The sequence below is a fragment of the Onthophagus taurus genome, chromosome 7 (genome assembly GCF_036711975.1).
Source record: "Onthophagus taurus isolate NC chromosome 7, IU_Otau_3.0, whole genome shotgun sequence".
In the NCBI taxonomy this organism is placed as follows: Eukaryota; Metazoa; Arthropoda; class Insecta; order Coleoptera; family Scarabaeidae; genus Onthophagus; species Onthophagus taurus.
In genome coordinates, this window is record NC_091972.1 from 8,605,170 (window position 1) to 8,623,912 (window position 18,743).

At 32.6% G+C, this 18,743-nt stretch overlaps 1 protein-coding gene across 1 annotated transcript; it reads right to left on the reverse strand.

Moving 5' to 3' along the window:
* Positions 1-583: 583 nt before the first annotated feature.
* LOC111424493 (unc-112-related protein-like) lies at positions 584-18,302 on the reverse strand. Its single transcript, XM_023058045.2, has 7 exons — positions 18,045-18,302; positions 2,410-3,085; positions 1,976-2,186; positions 1,723-1,919; positions 1,430-1,664; positions 1,162-1,374; positions 584-1,104 (listed from the first exon to the last, which is right to left on the reverse strand). Exons 1-7 carry the CDS (start codon positions 18,184-18,186, stop codon positions 667-669), a joined length of 2,112 nt encoding a protein of 703 aa, XP_022913813.1. The 5' UTR covers positions 18,187-18,302; the 3' UTR covers positions 584-666.
* Positions 18,303-18,743: the final 441 nt, after the last annotated feature.

Genomic DNA, 18,743 nt, shown 5'->3' on the forward strand with positions numbered 1-18,743 from the left:
TAAATCGCTGTATTTTTTATTTCGCATCGATTAGACGGAGAGCCATCTATTGAAACATAACGGAATTATTTTAAATTTAAATTGCGATTAAATTTACTATTTTTAGTTATCTATTTGGAAATTCTTATCAATTTGTACTGCATAATTTTATATTAAACAAATAAAAATAATCTATAAACAAATTCAATGAATCAAGTTTTGAAATTATGTCAACTATTTTGTAACTAAATTCACAGTATATGTTGAAGATAAAAAAACATTTTTTAATTAATTGTTTAATTTATTAATATTTTACAAACACAACCTATGTAAACTATATAAAATATATATGTATAATATGTATAGGCATATAGATAGCAATACACTGTTAGAAAAATATTAAGAGATTTTTGTATAGTAATAGTAATTAAGTAGTAAATTAAATTGTTTACTTTAGAGAAACATTAATTTTATAATTTTATTAATAAATGCCCTAAAGCAATAATAACATGTTATAACTTGCGTCATACTAAAAAGTATTTTTTATGTAAAGATACATATGTTACAATAAATATCAATTTTTAATAACATCAATAAGAATGATTCTATGTACAAATCGACAGGAAAAAATAAGAAAAACACGTCAAAGAGTTAAAAATTAATTCTTCTTTGAATTAAGAAAACATTTTATGACCAACCCCCCGTTAATTTATGGAAAAGTTCTTCATTCAATGCTTGATTGGCTTCTTTAGATCGCATGGATAAGAATATATAACCCCCAATAAATTCATGTATAACCTTACAGTCAGCAGAAATACATGCAAATACTATATTTTCTTCTTCAAATTGTACCATCATGTGTTTTACTTCCCAATTAACATTCCAAGCTTTCATTGTATTATAACGCCATGTTTTTTGATGATCACCATTGCCAATATCCATTTTCATTATTCGATTATTAGCAATACCTAAAAGATCTTCTTTTTTGTTACCCATAAATTTAACAATAAATAAACTAATGCCATATTCAGGAAGTGATTGCCACGCTTTTATATAATTTAATTTTGCATCAATAAGACCCAAATCTTTTACATTTGCATGAGCTTCAAATATCCTTTGAATTAACTAAAAAAAAATATAATAGTAAAATAAGCAACATCAATAATCAGTGATAAAACATACTTTTCCTTTAATTTTTTTCAAATAACGTGGTGAAACATATTCTTCCGGTTGTATATCTAAAGAATTTGGATTTATGGCTGGTTTTTCACTTGGTTTTTGCATTTGTAAAAACTCTGTAATTGTTTGTACTTCACTATCATAAGAACTATCAGCAAGAGATCTCCCTTTTGCTGCTAATTTACACGCTGCCAACCATTTTGCATATTGACTTTCCTTTAAAAATCACTCAATGTTACTAAAAATAAATTATTTTCGGGAAATTCCTTACCGATTCACATCTAATATACATATCTTGCATTCCTTCACTGGATGGAACATCCAATTTAATTCCAAATTTATTTTGACTGATGTTTACATCAGGGGTGACTTCGCAACCTTTTAAATTTACTTTCATAACAGGTTCTTGGCGGTGAATTAAATCCTCGCGAGTTTTATACAGGTACAAGTTCAAATCTTTACAGGAAAACCAATATTTTTTAAATGTTTTCATTAAGAAACTTTTCCTGAAAAAAAATGTTTTAATTAATATTTTTATAAAATTATCAAATTTAAATAATTTACTTTAAAAATCGAAGTTCATCGTTTAATTCAGGCACTTTGGTGATGTCATTGTAATTATTTGAAATTCTCGATCCTTCTAAAGTGGTTTGAAGTTCGTTTAAAGCGGAATCAATATCGTCTTCTGGAGGTGGTGTCGTTGTACCATTATTTGGAGTGAAATTAGGTTGCGGTTGATTTGCTTGTAAACTAATTTGTAGCTAGAAATAAAAATTAGTTAAAAAATGACAAAAAAAAAGCGAGGAAAGAATCAAACCTGTAATGCGGCAAACATTAACATCTCTTCTTCGGTACAATCAATTTCTTCGTTCAATAATTGCCATTTTGCTTGTTCGTAAATTTGATTGATACGAACCGCGTCGTATTTTTGGTTTAAGTCGTAAAATTCGTAAAACTTAAATCGAAGACATAACGTTCCGTATTCTTGGACACCTTGTTCCATAATTGATAGTGATGAATCCAACCAACTGTATAAAAACGAAAAGGTAAAGTTGAAATTTTACATCAATCATTCTAATAAATAGCAAGGGCTATTAGAGAATGTGCAGAGCAAGTACTAGAAGTGGGTGTTGGGGTTGGCTAGGAAGAAGCGTAGGATTTGAGTTATTATTGTTGTTATTATTATTACTATTACATGAATTATGAATTGTAACCCACTGTAGGCAATAAATTATTATTATTATTACTTACGCAACATTCATTCTTGCTTTTTCAACTAATGATTTTGGCCGAACCAACATACTTCTATCTTTAGGACTAATAGTCGGTGGTGATTGTGCTAAAGAATTATCAAGACCTCCATTTAACTGCTCCAAACTCATATTTGGTGAGTATCCAGCGTTTGCATCATAACCATTCTTCTTCCAAGTACCTGCAGGGCTACTAATTGGCGTTGAAGACTGTGGAACCCTTCCCGGTGTGATAGGAGCGCAAGAAAACGATTTATCCAAACTTCCATTACTTCCTTGCGGACTATGAGCCGGTATAAAAGTGTTCGTGTCTTTAGCTACGTGCCCATTTCTGTGCGCACCCCCGTTTTCATGTTTTCTTTTCGGCAAATCTTTAAAATTACATTTTAAATTCGCCGCTTCCAACGGTTTACAGAGAGATAATTCTTCGGGATGTCGAATACCAAGTTGTTTGCATATTGAGATAACAGCCGAAAAAGTTTTTACTGAGAAATCGACCATCATATCTAAATAACGTAAATCCGGCATTTGAAGGCGTAATATTTTGTGCATTGGTGTGAATTCCAATTGGGCGTCAGCTTGTACTCCGTATTGATCTAATGTCGATCTTGTTCTGTTTAACCAAATATTTCTTTCTGGCCACCATAATGCATGATCTGACCAATCCATAGAGATTTCTGTAACAAAATGAATTAGAAATAAAATTGAAATAGAAATACAGTAAAATCTTGATATAACGGATTAATACGGGAAAGGGTTTAGCCATCTTGAGAGACGTACCCAAATGTTTCTAGTTCTAGGACTAATGTTAGTTCTAGTGACAGTGTAAGTGTAAAACTAGAACTAACAATAAACCTAGAAGTAGAAAGTTTCGGGTTTAGCCGTGCGTCTCCAGACTCACGGCTAAACCCAAATATTTCTAGTTCTAGGTTTAGTGTTAGTTCTAGTTTTTTTTATTAAGGCAGGATTGTTGTTTATTTTTTCTAGTTCTAGTGTTAATTCTACTTTTAGTTCAATAACAATATACAACAATCCAGCGGTGAATAACAAATTAAACTAGAACTACCATTTATATATCGTATGAATAACTCGGGCAATACCCTGAGTTTACCTATGAAATAAACCAACATCTACTGAAAATTGTATAAACGAAAACATTAATTGTACAGTTAAAACATCCACATTGCAACTTTCTTTAATAAACTATTAAAATTGGACATTTAAATAATAATAAACATTTAAAAACTTATTACAATACAAAATTTTGTTCTCTCAAAAAAACATCAGCTTCTCTAGGACCACGACTTCCATAAACATACGGTTGCGGTTTAATTCTATCTTCTTCGATTTGTTTTAAAAGAGGTGTAAAAATTCTCCAAGCTTCGTGCAATTCATCGGTACGAATACAATGCAAATGAGTACCGCTTATAACGTCCAAAATAAGTCGTTCAAAAGTACTTATTCTTCCGGTCGTTTCCGGTGTTGGACTCGTTAAATCAATGACGCTATTTTCGACAAGAAAATTAATACCGGGCGATTTCATTAAGATTTTCATAAAAATACTTGGGGTGGGTTTCATTGTAACTATTAATTCGTTTCTTGTGTAATTTTCAAAAATACCACCGGCCACCGTTGAATATTGAACTCGAACCTCCGTTTTTTCTTCGTCCAAAGCTTTTCCACCCATTAAAATAAATGGAACACCTTCCCAACGTTCATTACCAATTTGTAAAACGATTATAGCATAAGTGGGAGTTATCGAATTTTTTGGAACAGTTATATCGTCTAAATAACCATAAATTTGATCACCTAAACCTTTAGGTTTTCCTCGATATTGTCCTAATACCGTTTCTCTTAACCTCACCGGCTTTATCATTTTTAAAATTCGTACTTTTTCGTCGCGAATATCTTCGGGTAGATAAGACATTGGTTTTTCCATGGCAATGAACGTAAGTATTTGTAATAAATGTGTTAACATTGTATCTCTGATAATTCCATATTTGTCGTAATGACCACCTCTCCCATAAAGACCGATATCTTCTTTGTGTGTAATTAAAACTGCAGCTATATAATGGCGATTAAACGTAGCCGAAATAAAATCGTTTGAAAAACGTAAAGTTAAAAAATTTTGTAAGATTTCTTGATTAAGATCGTGATCTACACGAAATAAATGCGTTTCATCGAATAATTCTTTTATATTATTACTTATATCATCTGATGATTCTAAATCGTTACCAAATGGTTTTCCCAATATGATACGAACCGTTGATGCAGGTGGTACACAAGTACTTTTTATATTAAGCAATGCTGGTTGTATGATGGGTGGTGGAACAGCCAAAATAAATATTCTATTACTTGATTCTCCACCTTCCTTTTGTGTTATTATATTATTTAACCGTTTAATATCATCGGTGTTATCATAATAACCTTGACACGTAACGTGAAACGACGCATATTTTTTATACATATTATTTTGATCGATTTTTATCTGATTTCGGGTTCTCTCTTGAATTTGTTGCACCGATAATTGTGTTCTACAAAATCCAATTATAAAGGTTTTTTGCGGTAATAAATCGCTACGGAATAAATTCCAAAGGGTTGGATAGATCTTCTTTGTGGCTACGTTACCCGACGCTCCAAATATCACAAAAATATGTGGTTTGAGCTTTTCAAATTGACAACCATCCGTTTGATAGCTAAGCAAATTTAATGATTTTCTTATAGGGCATGACGATTCACCATGATCTGTATTGCTTAAATAGTCGGAACCATGCATAGAACTACTTCGAGACATAATTGAACTTTGTGGTTGAACTCCTGACTTATGACATCTATTTTTGATATTTTTCATTGTAATTTAGTAAAATGTCAAAAGGAAGTATAAATCTTTATTGTTAATAGATGACACTTTACATGTAATTTGTTATCGGTTAATTGAAGAAAAAAGTTATTAAATTTTTTCAATGATAGAAAATATTTCACCTACAATTCAATTGATCAAAAAGATCCAGAAGCACCAGTTACTAAAAATGGTGTCGTTTGTGAAAAAATAAAAATAATATGTATGTATGTTAGTTTTGCCCCCAAGATTAGTACTCAAATCACGCCCAATATCTGCGTGGATGCTAGAAAATAAATTCTTTTTTATTCTTAACTACTAGTAGTAGTATATTTTATATTTATATGGTAATGCGTAGTGCTTCACGAATGGAGAAGTATGTTTTGTTGTGGTCGATCCGAGATTTTATCCGTTCTTGTTCTTTCAGGTTTCCAGTTGAATACGACTCAACAAAAAACACCTAGATGACTTCTACCCTATTTGCAAAATAGTGCAACTGTGTTTTTGCTATATTCTTTATACTTTAAACTATATTCTTTATACTTTCATAAAATAATCACAAAAACCAAGAAAAACCTAAAGGTGAACAAATTTCTGATTCCATATAATTTTAATAGAATGAAATTATTGTAATAAGTTTTTAAATGTTTGCTGTAAAATATTGATTTCTAAACAAATATTTCTGTAGGTGACGCGGTGTTTTATCTTTTATCGTGTCAAGTTCCGGTTGGCCGCGTAATATATTTATCATGAAATGCAAATATAACTAAAATTATGTTCACTACTTCTATGAATTTGTGTAATTCTAATAACTTATTAAAGAAAATATCCAATTCGGACGGCGTTTATTCGTAAATTTGGCGATACATCTTTTAAATCATCCCATTATGTTATTAATAAGGTAAATAATAATCGTGTACGTATTAGTCACGCAGCGGGCTTACGAATTTCCCAGCTTATACCATAAACGGAAATGTCAATTCGAGTTGGTGTCTAAAATACAAAAAAAGCGAGGGCATAAAAAGGCGTGATCTAGGTCGAAAAGGTAATTTAGGTCAGTTCGTTGTCCCAATTTTCCAACAGTAATATCGATCTTAATTCTCGTTGAATTAAACTCATTTACAACTCAGAAAATGTAATTCCTATATTACAATTTTTTTATTTTCTTTTCGCAATTCCAAAAACAAACATCTCTTCCTGTGAACGTTTATTTAAACTTCTCGAGTTGAATCCATGAACACAAGCTGTTTTTTTTTCTTTTAAACGGGTTTCGTTAACCAAGTACAGGATTTATCGCCATCGAAAAACGTAAACGTTTAATTTTAACCAAGACGTTTGTTACAAAATAGGTTAGGGGTAAAATAAGTTACGTGATATTATGAAAAATTACCACCGGGAATTTTATCATGTGGAAATCGCCCACTTAAACGCAATAAATGCAACCAACAGTTTTGTTTCTCGAGGTTTTATAGTGGGCGGAATGTAACTATTTCCATTCAACCGTGTATGTAGTAATTCGATCGGTTGTGTTTCTGTGTGGTTTAGATTTAGATTTTATTACAACGAGATGAAATTCCAATGTTATATGTATTAAGTTACAATAAATCCTTGTTTTTGATTAAAATTGAATATGTCAAATTTGCAGGTTATGATTGGTGGTGACATTTAAAAATATTACCAACTATAAAGAATCAAAAACACCAAAAACTATTTGGTAACTAAAGAAATTACCAAATTCTTAATATCGATACAAAAATGTAAAGGAAGTTGAGACCTAGTTTCTCAAGACGTTGTAAACGGCTACAACATCGTTATTTCGGGAACTCCCCTCATAGTCTTCATACCCAGAACATTAAGTTCGTCGTTTTTGACTCCATCATAAGTCGTAAACTCGTTCAGCAATCGGAAACTTTAATAGCCACCAATTTTACGTGTGGGGTTACATAAATATACGGCTGTTATACATTGTACGAGGAACCCTATCTTTTTCGTAATAGCCCCATTATACTTCTCAAACAACAATTTTCGTCTTAAATACCCCATAAATATAAAATAAAACGGCGATTACTGTGACAGTTAGTAGCACCATCTATTGGATTATATTAAAAATAGAAAACTGTCAATTTTCTAACATTTATAAAGGATTTATTTATTTTATTATGAACAATAAGGAATAATTTTTTAATAATCTTTCATTTGAATTTATTTCTTATTTACGAGGGGAAAAAGTAGTTGTTGATTTCTGGCTCGATAACCAAAAACATCCTGATCTCGATTAGCGTATGGCGTGCGTCCAGTTAAGCGAAACGCAATTGAATAACTACCGGCTCGATTGGATGTTGAGTTCAAAGCCCCCTGGGGTACTACGTGCGAGGAGACTAAAACTTGCTCTTAATCTTAATTCGATTACTTATACACCTAGGTATATAGCGAAATACACGAGATGCAATTTTCACTGACCTGTCTTTAATACTCTTGCTTTTAACGTTTGCTAACTTTCTCTATTTGATTATAATCAATAAATAAGTCTAAAATACGATATTTTTTCTTGATTTATTTTTAAAATTAATTGTAATGTCAATTTTGACGTTATGTTTACGTCATTTTTAAGTTAAATGTATAGCCAATCGTACAAAATTAAAAAAATTAAAAATTTATTTAAAAAATTTCTTATAAATAATACTACCCTATTTTCTCCATTCTTTTTTCCAAATTTATATGCTCTAAAATGAAATGCGGATTACATTCGGGTACAAATAGTAAAATAAAAGCACATTATAATAATAAAACATTATTAAGGGTTTTAGAACGATATTTACATCTTTATGTATTATTTTCTTGCCATATTACATCTTCTTCGATGTTATAATAGTGTTCTTAGGTTGTAGTATGGATGTCATTCCACCAGGAATTACATTACATAAATCATATATCGGGTAGATGGACCAACCAACCTGGCACCACGACCTCAGATCTATTCTCGAGATCTATTGTAGCCTGATAGATAACATTACCAAATTTCACCGTGCGGTCCAATCCTCTTAACGAACCTTAATGTCTTGTTCGGTCAAAAATTGAAAATCTGATACTATTAACAACAGGGCAGTGGCATAAAACATGCTCAACCGTCTTCTCATCCTCCGCACATAGTCGGCATTCAACGGCTAGGCCCAACAAGTTGAGGTGTGTCTTTAATCGGCACTGCCCAGTAAAGACACCCATTAGAACTTTAATGTTGCTACGAGCAAGTCCTAAAATATTCAACAACTTATATACAACTTAGCGTGTCTCATTCCAGGAGAACTGGTCCACAGTAGGCGAACTCTTTCTTCAGCCCACAGTTCACTCCTATGTTTAGCCATCGCAAATGATATACAAACTGCTGGGTCTAGCCCCACAAACGCTTTAGCGCTGCCCTCCCGTGCTAGCTCAACTACCGCTTCATTGTCAGCAACCCCAGAATGACCTGGGATCCAGATCAAAGAAGCTCTGTTATCACAACTCAGTATGTATAAAGTTCTTTTACAGTCATTAACCAGAGCAGACACCGTTTTCACGGCCTTCCCACCTCTTCTTTCTAGTGTGTGATTAGGGAACATATCTAGATATACTGCCATTTCGTCGGCATTCGCAGTTTGAAACAAATTGAAATTTTCTTGAAAATCATTAGGAGCTTTTGGAAAATTATAGTTTTGCACTTCAACGATAACCCCATTCGGTGCATGAACCCCACAGTCCAACCTTGGTTAGCATTAAAAGTTTTTTCCTCACACTCTGTAATTCTGTAATAGCTGCGTTGTGTTACTTCAGCCAAACGTTACTTCTTGATTGCGCAATCTACGTGAATTCTTGTTACGTTCTGTTCACAGACAAAAATAAAACCAAAAAATATATAAACATAGCAAAGTTATAGCCCAATTTTCTCGGTACTGGAATGATTGGATTGGAATGTGGTTTCTATTATTATCGTGCCAACCGACTTTTTTTAGTATAAATCACATTCGAACATAAATTAATTTCTAGAAGTAAAACAATTCGATTGTAAATTAGTGTTATTAAGCTAATAATCCGTACGTTAATAAATCAACAACTGATATTATAATTTTATTTTCAAAATCCACACCATCCGTTTTTGAAACGCATTTACTGAATGACATCGAAAGATTTTGCAATAATCGACGTTATGTCACTGCTAAATACGGCAACAAATTACAAACTTTCTAACGTGGGTTGCACTTGAGTGCAGATGGTTAAAACGTGCGTAGGTTATTCTTCAACTGGTGGTCGGATCTATGGATTTAATTAAGGAATTAAAGCGAAACGGTGTCAGTTTATACATGTGGGCAACAAATCTTTAAAAAAATTATCTTATCTAAACAGTAATTAGCCTAAAAATGAAGTTGTTAAAAAGAATCATAATTTGCGATTTAGAACGGGTTTTGTAAAAGGATATTTTACTGTGCAGATTACATAACTTTAAACCTTTCTATTCCGATTCCTATGTAGACACTGTAAATTTTCAAGTAAAACCGTTTTGTAAACGGAAATTTATCGTGACAGTTTCAAGGTTGAAGAAAAACATCTTTCGAAGTGGAATGTAAAACATTCGTGAACACTTTTCAATTGATTTTAAGAATGTACGCGTTGAAAGGAAGTTTTTAATTTTTAAGTGGTTAGTTGCAGATGGTTTTATTGGAAAAAATGAGTTTATAAATGGACTCGTTGGCGACGTTGCCAAGATGCAAGGTAAATAATTTGTAACTCGTCCCAGACGAAAATATCCCGTTTTTAACTGTTAATGTAAACACAGAAAAAACGATATGCAAACAACAACTTCAGCAAAACAAGATTTGTAAATAAACATTAAATTTTGATAAATGCAATAAGAAAAATATGAGAAAAGTTCGCGATGCTATTTGTGTAATGCCATTGTTACAAACTAAATTGATTCTAAGACAAATCCCATAAAAAAAATTATCTCTTCCGATCTGGAACGTTTCGAAGAAAACGAAATGAGTCTCGCTTACACTCAGACACAGAAGAAGGCGAAGACTTTTTTGTCGTTGTTTAAGAGTCTTTCTCACGATTCTTCGAGGGAGCGGAAGACGAAGCCGTTCGTAGGCGTAATTGAGACGCACACACAACGAGATCCGTGACCCCAGCAGACGACGTGAAAGAAGAAAAACGGGGATGACGTGTATTTTTGGCAAGATTTTTAGGTCTGGCACCGGCTCAATTGGAACGAGGCGTCTGCGAAAACCCAATTATTCTCATCATATCAAAATTTATTAAAACAAAAAAAAATTAACATATGATTCAAAAATTGAAGATTGCTTCATCTATTTGAATAGTAGGAATTTCAATTTAGTCATTATGAGATTAGTTTAAATCAAATTGATTTATGTAATATTAAAAAGACGGGAAAAAAAGTCGTTGATCCTTAAATGTAATCTGTGTAACAATCGTGGTCGTTTCGAGGTTGGTTTGTAATAAATCGCCCTGTATATGGATTGAGACGTAGTAGTTATGATAATGCGGGGGCCGCGGCGCTCACGGGAACGATAAAGAAGACGCTAAATATAGACAGGCGACGGTCTGGCGTTTAAAAAAATAGTTAAAAAGCTCGTAATGTAATTGTAACCAGTTTGGATCAGTGGGTAATCATTAAAACGATTCCCAAAGGATTCTCATTATATGAAGAAGAATGGTTTATAGAATGAAGAACCAATTCCTATGATATTTGTTTTGAAAATTCACCACTATCAATTCAACAGTGTCATTAAATATTCATTCTTGATGTCATTACTAGAAACGTGATTTCAGGTGATTACCACTATACAAGTGTCACAAAAATCCTGGAGCCTAACTCTGAGATGTTGTAACTTTATTCGTTTTTGTTGAATGAATGTAAAATTTGTTGCATATTCGTCTACTTGGTATTCAAGGCTCCTCCATAAATCCAAAGGATTGCTTTGTGCGTTTTCAGGAAAAGGAAAACCAGGGTGACTCAAAACAAGGTCCGCTATAATTCCAAGAGGAGACTCAGAAAAATGGCTAAGGAGCTGAATATTAGCCGTGAATCTGTCCAGGATAGTCAAACATGGTTTAGGGCTTCGTAGCATCAAGATGCAAAAGATCCACACTCTGACGGGACATAAGTATGAAGGCCACTGGTCTGCCCCATGATCAAAGACATTCATCAAAAACAGTATTTTCGGTCGAACGGTTCAGGAAGCGTAATTGGTAAGTTTCTCCAAAAAGTCAGCAGATTTTGGGGATCAGAAAGTCAAGATCAACTCCCAGAACTACCTTGATGAGATTCTTATGAATAAAGTGCTTCCTTGGAGCCAGTTTCACATCAAAGGACACCCCTGAACATTCCAACAGGACTCAGCGCCCGCGTACAAGGCTACGGTAGTTCAGCGGGACCAATTTTCCAACCATGGTTCTCCACGGAGTGGCTCTCTTAATTTGAACCCTCTTAACTTTACCGTGTAGTCGGTCCATGACAGCAAGGCCTGTGCTACTCTTCACAGAAATCTTGACAAACGGAAACGTGCTTGAGAAGGTATGGGATGATCTCAACGTCGAGTACTTCTCCGCCACGATAGCTGTGTTCCCCAAGCATTTGCGGTCCTGTATGAAGGCGCAGAATGTTTGAATAAAATGTATGCCACATTTCATGTGTCTATATGCTTCCGTTCTGTTTTTATCAAAAGCCGGTATAGACTTTTGGGATACCTGTATTATATTAAAATGGATAGAAAATCCTTTGTGAGTACTCATTGACAAATTAGGTTAGTTTTATGTGGTTTTATGTCATCAAACAAAACAGCCGGAAATAGCAAAAAAAAATGTGGTTTGATGAAATAAACCGGATATTGAGGTGTTCTTCAACCGTAATCTCTAGGAAAACACGTAATTTGAAATCGTTACCGGATATCCGGCCAAATTACAAAAGTTAAATTATTGTTAAAGTATTCTTATCCGAAAACATCGTTCTTCTATGGCATATTAATGACGAGATAAACAATAAAAATATTTACATAATAGTTTCTTAATTTTTTCCTGTTTTCTACGTGATCGAAACGTTCAATTTCAAAACGATTCTATAATTATAAATTTACTGTTGGTATTTCGTAATAAAAGGACTAAAATGTCAAAGAATTATTTTAAGAAATCTAACCTAATTTTCGTTGCCAACTGTCTAAATTAAATTACACTAATAATTATAACAAAATTGATATTTTTATGGCTAAAATCAAAATTGAATTTACTTTTTAAACTATTCATACTATATAAAAACCCAATTTGACATTTCGCAAAATACACAATCAACAAATACGTGACTAATTTAATGTGTAACAAAATACTAAATAGTAGTTTATTTAATTTAATATTTAAAGTATGTAATTATTAATTTCAAGAATTTATTAATACATCAACAAATTAAACAATGATGTATAATTTTGACCTTGATTGTTTTTTTTTGCGTTTATCGATATCTTATCTTTTGATTATATAGAAAACATGAATACATTTAAGCAATTTTTTTTATTAGAAAAACAAAGTACCTATACACTAAGAAGATTAAAATTTTCTACTTTTTATTATCTTCTACTATATCCTTAGATTTATTACCCAAATCCTATCGATAAAGTAGTAATCTACCATAAAAAACTTCGATTGACATAAAATAACTTCCTTAAACTTTCTAAACTTCTTCGAATGGATGCAAATCGAAATAGGGAAAGGAAAATTATTCCCACATTAATCACCCAGATATAGTAAAGCGTATTTCATCGTGGTCTACTACTTTTGGTTGAACGGAATAACCAAGAAACGGAGTAAAAGGTTAAAGGACCAGGGAAGGTCGGATTTGTAAATGTAAAATGGGGGGCGCCGGTCTGCCAGGTACACAACATACCGCATACCTCTTTCACTATTTCCGTCGTAAACAAATAGAGAAGAAGCCCGCGGTGCAAGCGACGGCGAAGGGAAAGAAAGCAGACATGGAGTAAATGTTCGAGTACGCGCCACGTTTGGGGCACGTGTGGCGCCCATAGAAACACGCGACCAGCATGATAACCAAAACATAACAGTTTTTTTCTATTTCAACTGAAATGTACTATGTACTGGGAATGTTACGCTAAAACAGGAAATGTCACGTTAAAGGTTATTTTTTATTAAGTTATCACAAAAATTTCTTTTTAGAGTAGGAATAACCCCGAAATAACCGCAATTGAAAAATGAAGCATCTGTTTTACATCTATGTCAAACGAACGACCGGAAGTTCTGGATTTTGAGCACGAAGCCGCCCCTTTGTTGGATAACAAAGACGTCACAAATTCACGGTGTGGTAAAATTAGTCATAGAAACGAACGAGGATTCAGTTCAATATAATTCAATCGAAATGAACTTTAGTACACTTATAACGTTCACAAAAAATTCGCGTAAAAAAACTTTGTTTTCCTAGTTTAACTCATTCGTAACACATTAAGGACCACAGAGAAATAAGTATGGACCGCAGTTTTTGCACAACACGGGAAAACTCGTGAGCGGTCCTTAATGTGTTAAGATGTGTCCCATCTATCTTATTCTTTGAGCTTTGGGAAGCTTTGGTTTAAGTCTTCATTATGTATTTTTCATTCAAATATCTTAGGCTATTCCCATCTTTTGTTGTAAATGACCAGACTTCGCTTCTATATGTGTTTAATTGACCTATTTTCAATCAAAAACTACGTCGTAAAAAATTAGTATATCGAAAAACTTTTGTGGTTAACCACGTGCAGTAACCTTCAGACGAAGCGTGACTAACAATATTTCGTAGTTAAAAAAAACCACAAGCACTTTTAAGGTTAAGTTGATTTCGTTAATGACGCAACGTAAAAGACTCTAAATATGACTTTACTACGGTTGTTAATGAGAAGAATGAGTCAGCCCGTGTCGGTTACACATCAAAGAGAAATTCGAAGAAGAAATTTGTGAAAACGTATACAGTTCTTTTTTGAAGTGAGAATGTGAATAATAATACGATAAATTTGTAATATAATTATATAGGGAAAAATAACAAATCATATAAATAAAGAAATTTCTAAATATAACTGTTAAATAAAAAGTATTATCAAAGAAGGAAAAATGTTGATAACAGACATCAACATACCAACAAAATATTTACTCGTACAGGAGTGCAACGCGATACAAAATGAATGGAACCTTATCAGTTTTGCTACGGCAATAATTACAATTAACTACTTTTAGTGTTGATAACAGAACCACGCAGACGAAACATAAAATTTAATCGCTTATAAACAACGTTATGAAAATGATTAAAAACATAGATGATGATTGAGACGCCAAATTAAAGCTTTAAAAAAAATCTAAGAAAATGCATCGTCACAATTACAAGAACATAGAAATTGTACGTATATAGAAAAATAAACAAAGAATTGGAACAACACTTTAAATTCCAATGTCGTCTAGTCATACTGATTAATAATTAATGACGAAACACTTATACGTGATTTGAACAATGCACTGAAATCAACACCACATTGAGATGACCTAGAATGATTTTTCCAAGTTACTATAAGAAAGGGGCAATTACTAAACTCCATTTGAAATTATTAAGAAGAATTAGTCGAGCGTTTACTAAAAATACCTATGACTCATTTCCTCGCGTTCAATTCGCAGCACCTCTTACAGCAAGCAAATTATTTTTGCAAGCGAAAATTAATCGAAGATTTTTTTTTAATGCTCGAACGGCGAAGAACTCCGTTGGTGTTGGTAAAGAGACGCTAGGATTCTCTCTGCACACGGTAATATCAAGGTCGTTGAGGTGATGACCTTGCCGAAGAACCGGCACGCGAGTTCTTGGTCATATTTAGTGTTATGTTGTGGTCGAACACAAAATAGATTAAAAAAATTTTTTTGTAACTTCTTTAAAAAGGAGTCTATTTAAAAATAGAGAGATATAAGTTAAAATGTTAGATATTGTCTCGGAAAAGATTATGGTGTATGCCCAAGTTCAATATAATCTGTGCAAAGATCTGTTCGTGCAAAAATGTCATCGAGTTGTGTTAAGTATTCATTTGTGCAAATTACACTGAACGATTAGAAGGAACTAAACGAATAATAAGTATGAGACGTGTTCGATCTGTCATTCCAATCAACGACACGATCAAATAATCGCTCGTACTACTGTTAGTCCATGTACTAAGAAACTACCTTCATGTCGATTTCAGTTGTTGTGAAATTCATCAATTATGCGGAATCAATGTTTAATTGTGTTCGATCGTTCGTTCCCATGTTCTAGTTAATTTTACAGATTTGAATCAGGAAATTCCATTCTGGTTGTTTAGAACAATATAGATATAACATACCCGAATTCGATTTCTTTTACTTGTTATGGTATAATTTATGGTCATCCTCCAGTCACTATGCATATTAATGTAAAATTAGTATTTTGGTATTTAGAACTGGTGAGGTTTGAAGCAACCTCGAAACGACGGTCTATACATGAAGTTCACACGATTTATACCATACCTCCGTTTTAACTGATCATTTATTTGGCTGACCATTAGACACTATCAGTATCATTAATACTAACCATTTTCACCAATGAATTCAAGCGAATTGAGGCTAGAATTTCTCACGTTTTAAATTGCTGAAAGGTCACCGCGGAAATAATAGCCACGATTATACATAGAATTCTCTTGAGTAATTGATCCAATCCACATTACATCGAAATTTTTATCTACATGGTATCATACAGTAAATGTATTAGTTAAGCAAATAAAGATATTATTCACTTTTAAAGTGAATAGTATAGGTTATGGAAAACTGAATACTAAGTACTAAAACTTTGCTGATATAGATGCCATAATGAGGTTGTAAATTCAAGGATGAGCCGGTCATATTGTTTATGGCATGAACTGGTTTTGTAATCCTGAATTTGAATGAGCAATACCTATTTAAGGATCTACTAAGGTTGCTTACTGAATTTGAAGCGCAATGCTGCATCGCTTTTCATTTATAAATAATAAAGCAACTAAATGGCGATGAAGTTACACATTCAACAAACTGTAATGACGTCATAATTAAGATGCAGTAATCCAATTAATGTAAATTGTATCTTTTGGAAATTAATTTCATCTTGTTTTTTATGAGCAATAAAATACAATATTGTGCTTTATATGAATACAATACTGTTTTATTGTTTGATTATTTCATTTTAATTGATTATCATAAAATCTAGGTGAGAAATTAAAAAAAAATTAATGCAAGTTTATTAATTCCCTTTATAGCTTTATTCACAATCGGCGGTACAAGTAAGAAAAAGTATTTCTTTATCTTCTTATTAATTGATCAACACTATAAAGATAACGTAATATAACCTTTAACGAGCTAATATTAATAAGGAAGTTTATGAAAGTATAGGTAAATACACTTTTATGTCGCAGTTACAGAGTGACTAAATGTTTGTGTCGTATTTACAACTTTCATTCATATTTTTCCTGATACATTCATTTAACGAAAGAAAGATAAAATTTATCAATACCTCGTATTCATGTTATATTAAGAACACTATTTGGAGTTTGAATTTGCTTTTCTGTGCAGTGATCATATCTTTCTATACCCTCTATATCTGCTATAAAGCAACAATACTACTGACAATCTTTTCACACGTACTTATACTCATAATCAAAATAAGAGCTTCAACTCTACAGTCTGGGCGATGGCCCCTAAGAGAAAATCTAGTGGCAAGGCGGTTTTGGATATTACGATACATATTTCAGTATGTGTGCACAATAATGAGATGCAAGCCGAGTGCAAAGCCACAAAAATTCCTGTCTGATGCAATAAAAACCGACGAGGGCAACCATAAAATCTTTGAGAAAAGAAGAAGAAAACGTGAACTTAGGTTTCTTTTGCTAAATATAATTTAGTGTTTTTTTTTTGACTAAAACGCAGTTTTTGTAATTGTCCACCTTTTCACTTTATGAATCATGTTGCTCATTCGATGAGTTCTCAGACTCATAGACAGCATCTATTCCTGCAGCAATGGATTTCGCATATAAATGTTCTATCAACCCTTCCAACCCCGTGTGTGTGAAGTAACATTAATACACAACGTCTATGCAAGTAGTTACTCTTCAAAAATTGGTATATTTTAGAAAAACGATTTTCCTAGTTTAGGTTGTTACTAAAAAATGAAGTTATATGTTTGATTTTAATATTATCAACGCGCAGTAATGGTTAAATGAGTTGCGTTTTACCAAAATTTGGGTGGGAATACTGAAATAAACGTGAAAGAGTCTAGGGATGGGTTACCTGGGCGTGCCTTAACCTAATAACCTATTTTAATGTGTCAAAAACGTCTTGACAGGTACTGTCAAATGTCATATAACAAATTTGAACAAAATTTGATTAGAAAAATGTATCTTTTGCAACACAAAAATGAAAATCATACAATGAATAATTTATTTATGTTTCCGAAATTAGACAAACTTCACTTCTTTACGTTTAAATATAAAATTAGAAACTCAAGGATCTCTAAACAGTTGTAAATAGTGGTGACCTAACATATTACGTCAACGAAACCCAATCAACTTGACCACTACCAGTACTACCACACACGGTCGTCCTACAAAACCAATTTCTTTTTTTTTTCCTTTATTTTCACAATCGCAACCATTTGAGGTTATGTCCATAAAGTTCCGATTATAAACGAACATCAACGACGTAATGATAATACAAAGTGTGCCATGCAAAATCATATTAATGCGCATACTAACCTAAATCCTCTACGAGTTTTAACATGACGCCTCCGATGTGTAGATCGCCTTTTACACGTATAGATCTACCAGTTTGGAGATTTGTCACGTAAACGATCAAATCCCATGATCCATCACCAATTACTTGCCCGTTGGACATCATCTTGATTGTTTTTGTTTTTTGTTTCAATGATTAGTAGAGTAACATCACTAAATAAGTAGGAGAATTTATTTTTGTTGTGTTGGTTTAAAAGTAATCATTCACTTGTTATTGTCAACGCACTATATTTAGTTTGTAATTATTTTGAAATGTAACGATAATATAAAATTAAATCGTTTTAAAGGCACACGCGGTGAAATTTTATAAATATGATAGGTTATGTCGTTCTATACCGAGTGACCGAACTAAACTGATCTTTCAGATTCGGATTAAATTAAACACGCGTGTTACACGAACTTTGTCCCCACTCTTATTTCAATTTATTTTTAGGCAACCCAATATACATTCATATGTATTTTTAGTTATATGAGTAGGTTTTATATTATTTCATCGATTTTTAATTATAATTTGATTTAAAATAGCGTTTTCGTTATATTGTATCCAAAAATATAAATCACATTTTGTTCAACTTTATTGGATAACATATACTATATTATATTGTAACCATGGCAACTAATCCCAAGATAGTTTATCTGGAGACCTTGAAACATATAATCCTT